The 9,285-nt window shown below is 51.7% G+C and overlaps 1 protein-coding gene across 1 annotated transcript; it reads left to right on the top strand.

The window, feature by feature from the left end:
• The first annotated feature begins 244 nt into the window (after positions 1-244).
• On the top strand, positions 245-9,028 carry SLC16A1 (solute carrier family 16 member 1). Its single transcript, XM_008638967.2, is given in 6 exon segments — positions 245-451; positions 1,965-2,222; positions 5,645-5,701; positions 5,704-5,787; positions 6,227-7,090; positions 7,497-9,028. Coding segments are annotated over 5 exon segments (1,500 nt in total). The 5' UTR covers positions 245-451; positions 1,965-2,005; the 3' UTR covers positions 7,775-9,028.
• The last annotated feature ends 257 nt before the right edge of the window (positions 9,029-9,285 follow it).

Below are 9,285 nucleotides of genomic sequence, written 5' to 3'. Positions count from 1 at the left end.
CAGAGAGGAAATCAGAAAAAACGGGTTCTGGCTCCTGGGCATAGTTCAGCTGTGGACGTGCCAGGGGCAGCGTCTTGTCAATGATTCCTTTGTTGGAGTGGTGGGTGGCTTGGAGCTGCTCGTGATGGTCATGTGTTGCACTGGCCAGGATGCAGGAAAATACCCTGCCAGTGAAAAATCATTGTCTGGGTCAGGCTAAACCAGTCTTAGCAGCTTACAGAAACTGTCCTCCTGTGCCTTGCTTCTTCTCACCCTGTGTGGGTCCGGGGCATCACCTGAGCACAGCCAGGTGTCAGGTGGCTCTGGCAAACCTGGTGCTGTATCAGATAACTGCTGCCAGTACCTCCAGTGCCAGGTAGGAGCGGGATCTCCCAATGCCTCTGAGCCACCAGCTGCGCTTCATCTGAGACACCGGGATCCCAGCCTTGGATGTGCGCCCAAGTGACATGAAGTGAGTGAAAAGGCAGGATCCCATAGTTCTGTAGTGTGTGCTCTAGGGATGTGCCAGGTAGATGCTGGCATGTCAGCAGCCATGGATGAGATTGTAATTGCTGCGAGCTGGGGCGGATGTAGGCTATAAATAGGAGGCTGCACCTCTCTGAGCCAGCACCACACTGCTTTGAAGTTGTCCCCTCTGCCTGGTATGACCTCAGGAGCTCTGGAAAAGTCTCCCCTGCTCGAAGGTGGCTTTTTCTTCAAGTGCAAACCTGAGCAGCAGAGAGCTATGGAGTGAGAGGTGGACTCTGGTGAAGGAGCCTAATGTTGCCCCTTGGCTGGGGGTGCTTAATATGGGCAGGCAAGGTGGGGGTATCTCTGGCTGTGAGGCCAGGGAGGACTGCAGTGCATCAGAAAGTGCTTTCTAAAATCCCTGGGGGTGCACAGGAGTTCTGGAGCTGGTGGTGGATTTCTGTTGCTTTGGATGTTGTGACCCTTGTTTGTGAGCAGCTGCCCTGGTTATGGTTCCTTGCTGGGATGGCTTGTGCTGCTCTCGGCTGCCTCGACCAGCCTTCATTTGGAGTAATGGCAGCTCTGGAGTGTGATCCAGCTGTGCTGCAGCATGGGCCCATGCATGAGCAGCCTGACCCTGACGGCCTCTGGATCGCTCCCCTGCTCAGCCTCTCCGAGGGGATTCCACACTTCAGCAAGCCTGAATGACATTTCCCTGTTTATTTTGCTTTCTAGTCACTTCTGGTTTTGAGCTTTTTAGGTGAATTGTTTTTATACTTGGGTGCTTTGTGAAATCTGCCATAGCCTGTTTGCTCGAGGAGGAGGATTTGGATGCAGTTGGGTCAGGAGGTGCCCTGCCAGGGCCAAACTGCCAGGGAACCAGGCTCTGCTGGGACTGCTCTGTGTGGATCCACCTCCCCCTTCCCTGGTGGCATATAGGAGCCTTCCTTAGTCACCTCTCAGACTAAGTTTAGCCACAGCCCATGACCTTCAGGGGTGGTGGGTGTGCTGTGACACCCAACTGCCCTTTCTCAGCAGAAATAGGGGTGTCCTATTTGGCTCATGCATGGTGATTTACTTCTCAGTGTGTCTGTGTTTAATAACCTTGGTGTGCTGTTCCTGCTCCAGGTGGCCTGGGGCTTCCTGGGAGTTTGCAGTGCTGGGGTTGCGCTCCTGGAGATGCTGTGGGATCTCTGCCTGTGCAGATGAGCACTGGCTGCTGTCACAGACACTGCCTGCCCTTTCCAGCTTAGGTCAGGGTGTCATGTCTTAAATTTGTTGCTCACAAATGTGTGATGACTAGGGCTCTTAAAGGCCAACTGCAATCTGAGCATGTAGTTTGGGGTGGCCCAGTGTGCTGGTGATCCTAGGGTGCTTTCACCTCACAGATCAGCTTTCCTGAAGGTGGTGGGGGCACTGGTGCAGTGCCAGCCTTGCTAACAGAGCTTGAGCCATGCAGTTGTATGCCAGGAGCAGGGATTCTGCTTTCAGCTGATGCAACACTTTGTCCTTTGCAGATCTTTGATCCCCAACTGAGTCATCGCTAACTTGATTGAAGATGCCACCGGCCATCGGAGGCCCTGTAGGATACACTCCTCCTGAAGGAGGATGGGGATGGGCTGTGGTCATCGGAGCCTTCATCTCCATTGGGTTTTCCTATGCCTTCCCCAAATCCATCACAGTGTTCTTCAAGGAGATTGAGGTCATCTTCAATGCGTCCAGCAGCAAAGTCTCCTGGATCTCCTCCATCATGCTGGCTGTAATGTATGCAGGAGGTAAGTGGGCTGGAGGCAGCGGTACATGTGTTCCTGTATCACAGCACAAGATGCTGCTCTCCTGCTGGGGCTGTGATTCCCACCTGGCTGTAGCAACAACAAACAAAACTTTGCTAAAAGTTGGAATTCTCTCCTTATGTGAGAGCAAAACCTCCTTTAATGAGTTTTCTTAAAGGAGGTTGCTCAAAAAGTTCCATTTAATGCCCAGAATGCAAAAACCAGGTTAATCTGTCCTCCTCCACAAAGCTGTAAAATCTTTCCGGGGAATTATGACTTGTGTAATTCTGCCCTTGTCCTTGTTACAGTAGGCTGTGGATGCTGTGTCTGCTCCCAGCACCCTCCTGAAGGTCGGGGAGCTGCTGTGCCACATGTAGCAGCCCTGCTCTTGGGGGCACTTTCTTTTGGATAAGACATTGATCTTTTTAAATTTTTTTTTTTTTTTTTTTTTGGGATTCAGGGAGCAGTGGGTGTATCTAGGGATCTGTCTCCAGTTTCTTGTCAGCTCAGTTGTGTTTGGAGTGCACTGAAGCCTCGTGCTGCATGTTACTCCTTGCTGGTGCCAAGCAGTGCCGTAGGCAGCTTGTGCTGTTTGAGGATGGCAGTGTGCACTGGAAGTACAGAGACATGAGCAGAATAAGGCAAACCCACCTAAGCTAGAACAGTTTCCCTCTCCTGTCCTTCAGAAGCTGCCTTTTGAAGGCTTTTAGTTCCCAAGCTGGGTGCTTTATGCATGTTTTTAATGGGTGAGGAGCACATAGAGCATGGTCTCCAGACCCTGGGGTCTTGTATGTGCCTGCAAACACAGCGTTGTGCTGGGCTGAAAGAAACACTTTGAGCCTGCTGTTGTGGCCACTTCAGAGGCAAATGGGAGCTTGTCCTGCTGCCAGTCCCCAGCTGGCAAGCTGCCCACAGCCTTGTTGCATTTGTGCATCCAAAGGAGCTGACGTCAGCTCCCGGCTGAGCACGAGGCTTTTCCTTTGCAGGGAACAGGCTCTTCTTTGTCCTCGCTCAGCTACCGAAGCGACCAGCACATTTCCCTGCTCCAATGTTGTAACAAGCTTGTAAACCGTGTAACTGCCTTAATGAGACCCAATCTGGGCCATTCCTCCTCTCTTGATAGCTCAGAGCTGGTTCCTCTGGGAGCACTGTCTGGAGCTGCCTGGCAGCAGGGATAAGAACTCCCTCTTCCAGTCCTGGAGTTGTGGTTCTCCCCATGTCCCCCTCCTTCCCTCCCTCCATGCTGATACTGTCTCTCCTGCTTCCACTGAGCTGTTGCCATTAAATCCCAGCAGCTGCTGATCTTGAACCACTTGCCTGTATGCTGGTGGCAGGGATGCAGAGAGTACCCTAGATTGACCTGGGTGCATTTTTTTCCCCCAGAGGGTGGTCAGGTACTGAACAGGCTTCCCAGAGCAGTGGTCACAGCCCCAAGGCTGCCAGAGCTCCAGGAGCATTTTGGACAGTGCTCTCAGGCAGAGGGTGGGATTGTTGGGGTTGTCCTGTGCAGAGCCAGGAGTTGGACTCGATCCTTGAGGATCACTTTCATCTCAGGATTTTCTGTTATTCATCCCCCAGCTGCTGGAACACAGGAATTGCTGCTGCCCCACTCATTCCCTCCTGAAACCAGACCCTTTACAGAGTTTGAATTGCACTGGAGCAGTCCCAGTGTGCATCCCATTTTCCCTGTCTCCTAGGACACCTCGTTTTTTGGAGGCCAAAAAAGTAGTTCATACTCTGGAAAAACGTTCTGGGCTGATGGAATCTCACAGAGCTGCGGCAGTTCCTGTCCTGGGCAGGGCTAGGTGTGATGAAGCAGCACATACCCTACAGCTGCCCTGTGCAGTCACCATCAGGATGCATGGATGTCATGGTGTCAAATGCCCCTTTGCGAGCTCCATGTTGGGATTAGATTCCATTACTTATATTTTTTTGGCAATCAAGTTACATCATGTAATGTTTAGTCCAAAATGCTTCATGTGAATTTAGAAAATAGGAGTGGGTGTGGATTATTTTCCTTCCTAAAAAAAAAAAAAAAAAAAAGTGTGGGGGAAATTGCCCCAGGGTACCTGGCACTGCCCAGCTGGGTGGCTTCCTGCCCATTGCCCTTCGGAGCCTGCTGCTCCCAGGTGGACTTCCCAGAGGAAAGGCAGTGGTTGCCTTTAGACTCTGTTCAGGGGTATCACATTTGCTGAGTTCAAGGTCCAGGTTTTGCAAAGTGCTGAGTGCTCTGTGGGGAAGTCTGTGGGACTGGTGATGTGGCAGCTCCCGGGTGCTGCTGCTGCCTCTCAGAGGACCAGGGCCATGGCCCATTCCTGGTGGCATTGAGTTAGAGCCTCTGGTAGCACTCTAGATGCAGGGAGCAGAATGCTGTGGGGCTGGGGGCAGCCTCTGCAGCGCCAAGTCTCCTGTAACCTGCTCCAGGCTTTGTTTAAACTGGGCAAAAAGGTCAAGTACCATCCGAGGACCCATGAATAACATGTTGACAACCTCTCTGTCTGTTAATAGCAAAGCAAGGTCTGTTAATATTCAATGGATGTTCATTCAGTGTATTTAAATATGTTTTAGTGTCTGTAGAGCATGCTTGGCAGTATCTAATCACTGTTTGCTTTGGATTAAAGCTCCTGATAGTGAAGCACTTAAATGGACAATCGGGCCCTGTCTGCCTTAGGGGTAGCAGTGAAAACAGAAGCACCCCTTCTCCTGGGGCAGTGCTGCTTCTCCCCAAGCCCTGGGGAGCTTCACCTGCACCCAGAGAAGATGTTTCCTCACAGCTTTGTCCAGTCTTGATAAGAAACCTCTGGCAGGAGATGTGCAGTTGCTTTGTTGCTGGGATCCCAGCCCATGGTGGGTGGGTGGCTGCAAGTAGGGCAGAGTACAGCATGGGGCAGGTGGCTTCAGCCTGTCCCAAAGCCCTGTCTCTGGGGGCAGCTGGTGCCTAGGCAGCTCCAAGGCAACTTGCTCAGAGAAGTCAAAGCTTTCTGCGCTCCAACAATTCTCTCTCTCTCTTATGGTTAGTTTAGATTAGGTAGTAGGAAGAAAATCTTCCCTGAGGGTGATGAGGCCCTGGCACAGAGAAGCCTAAAGAAGCTGTGGCTGCCCCATCCCTGGAAATGTTCAAGGCTGGATTGGATGGGGCTTGGAGCAACCTGTTCTGGTGGAAAGTGTCCCTGCCAATGGCAGGGAGGTGGAACAAGATGATCTTTAAGGTCTGTTCCAACCCAAACCACTCTGTGACTCTCTTATCTCCAGCTGCCTCTGAACCTCCTGCCCTTTCCCCTTCCCTCATTCCCTCACTGGGAGAAGCATCACTGTGTGAAAGCTGGAATCCTCTGGCAGTAAAGCTGCAGTGTGCTTGTGTGTGTGTGTTCTGTCTCTCATGCAAAGATAACTCCTCTCTGTATGCATCTCCTTTGTTTGCCCAGGTCCCATCAGCAGCATCCTGGTGAACAAGTACGGCAGCCCGGCCCTCACGATCGCCGGCTTTTTTTCTCCGGCTGTGGGCTGATCGCAGCCTCCTTCTGCAACACAGTGGAGGAGCTCTACTTCTGTGTTGGGGTCATAGGGGGTAAGTGATACCCTAGTGGGGCAGTGGAAGGAGCAACTTCAACCCAGTAATTAGTAGTTGATGTGTCTGAATTTGCATACAATCTGGTTCTTGTCAGTGCCTGGGTGCCTTTTCTGTAGCTGGCAGCAGGGGCTGACTCCTGCTCATGCAGCTGGGAAGTGGGTGGTGAGGTGTTGGAATGGACTGTCTGGGGCACTGGTCCCACCCTGGAAGTGTTCAAAAAGCATGTGGATGTCACACTTGGGGACATGGGTTAATGGTGGACCTGGCAGTGCTGGGGGAATGGTTGGACCCCATGATCTTGGAGGGCTTTCCAACCTAAATGATTCCATGATTCCAAATTGGGAATGGAGCTGTGAACCCCGCTTGTCCCACCAGCCCTTCTGCCAGGTGCTGCTGGGGGTGTCCAAGCCCTGAGCCCCTTATCTCTCTCCTGCAGGCCTCGGACTTGCCTTCAACTTGAATCCTGCCTTAACCATGATCGGCAAGTACTTCTTCAAGAAGCGTCCACTGGCCAATGGGCTGGCGATGGCAGGCAGTCCTGTCTTCCTCTCTACCCTGGCACCCGTCAACCAGCTCTTCTTCGGCATATTTGGCTGGCGTGGCAGCTTCCTCATCCTGGGTGGCCTCCTGCTGACCTGCTGTGTGGCTGGATCCCTGATGCGGCCCATAGGTCCCAAGCCGGATCAGCTGAAGAAAGAGGCCAATAAAGAAGTGCAGCAGGAGGCTGGGAAGGCAGGAAAAAAGGATGATGGTGACACCAGCACGGACCTCATTGATGGAAAGGCCAAGAAAGAGAAGAGCTCATTCTTCCAGACAATCAACAAATTCTTGGACCTGTCTCTATTCACACACAGGGGCTTCCTGCTCTATCTATCAGGCAATGTAATCATGTTCTTTGGGTTGTTCGCTCCCTTGGTCTTCCTCAGCAATTATGCAAAGAGCAAGAAGATTGCTAGTGAGTCTGCAGCCTTCCTGCTCTCCATACTGGCCTTTGTGGACATGGTGGCCAGACCTTCCATGGGACTGGTGGCAAACACCAAGTGGATCAGACCCCGCATCCAGTATTTCTTCGCCATCTCTGTGATTTACAATGGGGTTTGCCACCTCTTGGCCCCGATGTCCACCACCTATGCTGGCTTCTGCATTTATGCTGGCTTCTTTGGCTTTGCCTTTGGCTGGCTGAGCTCGATCCTGTTTGAGACCCTGATGGACCTGGTGGGAGCTCAGCGGTTTTCCAGTGCTGTTGGCCTGGTGACCATCGTGGAATGCTGCCCTGTGCTTCTGGGACCCCCTATGCTAGGTAGGGTGTGCTGTGCCTGGAGAACTCACTTGAGGACATGGTTTTAATGGGGTGGTGCTCAGTTGGTGATTGGACTTGATGATCTTAAAGGTCTTTCTCAACCTTAATGATTCTATGATTCTTTTACTCAGGCTGTCCTGTCTGGACTTGCTAAGTGGTGGTGGATTCCCTTGAGCCATGGGCAGCCCTTGGCACTGGGGCAGCAGTCAGGAGACCACCCCAGTATCTGAGGAAGTGGGGTCTGAACCCCTGGCACAGGGTGGGGAGAGCAAGGGATAAAGGAATGTGGGACAGGTCCTTGCCTGAAGGTGAGGGTGATGGGCTTGGGCTGCTCTTGAGAACATCTCTGTGACCTGGAGCTGCTCTGGGGGCATCTTGCTAAATTGTCCCCTCTCTTGTCTCTTAGGGAAGCTCAATGACATGTATGGTGACTACAAGTACACATACTGGGCCTGCGGGGTTGTCCTGATCATCTCCGGGATCTACCTCTTCATCGGGATGGGCATCAACTATCGCCTGGTAGCAAAGGAGCAAAAGGCAGAGGAAAAGGCGAAGAATGAAGGGAAGGAGGAGGAGACCAACATTGACGAGGCTGAGAAGCAGAAAGAGGCAAACAATGACGTGGCACCCTCATCTCAGAAGAGTGTGGAGGATGGTGTCAAGGAGGAGGAGAGCCGCATGTGAGGGACCGGTCTTAATCCCGGAGTGTTGGGGAAGCGCTGCTGCCCTGGTGCGGCGGCCAGGGCAGAGCTCTGCTGGCGCTGGGTGGCTGTGAGAAGTGTTTAAACCGGGTGTTCATTTTTAAACAGGCTCTGAATTGTCTTTCCATCTGTGTTCAACAAAGGTAACAGGACTATACGTGCAGTATCCTCATGTGTCCAGCGGCAGGGGGGCTTTTATAGTCTGGCTTTTTAACAGTAACATGAATGTACTAATATGTGCCTTACAGTCTCCATATCTAGTTGAATCTGGATGAGCCTTAACTCTAAACTGTGCTTTAGCTCTGTATTCTGCTTGGGGTTGGGGGGTGGGGGGATATGTGTGTGTTTTGGGGAGTTTTGTTTTTAAAAAGCCATAAAAAGCAGGATACTGGATTTGTTGAAGCATGATGGGCTTCAGGGCCGGCCCTGGATGAATACTGCTTCACACGCTTCTTACTGCAGGCCCTCTGTTTGGGGGGGAGGGGGGAGATGCAGGCACGGGGCAAGGTGCTCCTCAACCCCTGTGCCCAATGCCTCCTGGCTCTGTAGGTGGTTTTTAGGTATGTTTTGAAAACACTTTAGCTACTGTAGTTCTTTAAAATCCCTGGTTTTGTAGCTGTTCTCTCATGGGATATTCAGGTTAAAGAAAGACAGCTGCAGTTCTTGTTGTGCAGTGTCACCCACTCCAGGGCCATGGCAGCCCTGCTTGCCCAAGCCTTCCTTGGGGAGTGTTGGGGTCCCCCCTGCCTCCCCACTCTGCCTCAGTAGTGCCTATTCTCAGCCCAGTGCTGGGTGATGTGAAATGGGCTCTGGTTGGGGTGCTGGTATTGATGCTGCTGTTGGCTGTGCTACCCCATCCTACCTGTGGGGCGGGTTTCCACTGGAGCCCCATCCAGCCAAGTGTTTTGGGTGCCTGCCCTGGGCAGAGTGGTGAAGTGGGTGGAGATGGTACATCCCTGAGACTTTTTCTGCTTTTGCTCTTTTATCTGTTAGAGAAACCTCTTTTACTTGCTTCTGTTCAACTGAGATCTTAAGGCGGTGGATGCTGAACCTCTCACATCTAGGACACGTAAGGGGGAGGAAAGTATTTGTATGTATTTATTTTTTATTTTTAGTGTTGGAAAATATCTCAATGTATGCGGAGCAGGTTAATGGCTCTCAAGTTCTAGTAAATGTTGATCAGAATTCATGTTAAGAGGCTGAGTTTTTTCAAATAAACTTGTTTTTTTACAATTTACCCATCAAATGTTGAACTTCTTTCTTAGAAGTGTGATTTCTGTATGCCAGATCACATAGATTTAGGGTCAATTTCGGGGAGAGGGTGAGTGGGCCTGTGGCAGGGCCTGGCTCCACTTGCTGCTCCAGCACCCTGTGGAAGCTGGACACGTACTGAGAGGGTAAGATGCCCCTTTTCAGCTGGAAGAGGAGGCTTTGGTTAGCAGCTGGGATGGCTACAGCATAGTGGTGCACTCTGGTTTTAGAACCTGTAAAAAT

This window comes from Corvus brachyrhynchos, unplaced genomic scaffold (assembly GCF_000691975.1).
Source record: "Corvus brachyrhynchos isolate BGI_N302 unplaced genomic scaffold, ASM69197v1 scaffold338, whole genome shotgun sequence".
In the NCBI taxonomy this organism is placed as follows: Eukaryota; Metazoa; Chordata; class Aves; order Passeriformes; family Corvidae; genus Corvus; species Corvus brachyrhynchos.
The sequence above is the reverse complement of the archived record's forward strand: the minus strand, read 5'-3'. Positions and strand labels throughout refer to the sequence as shown.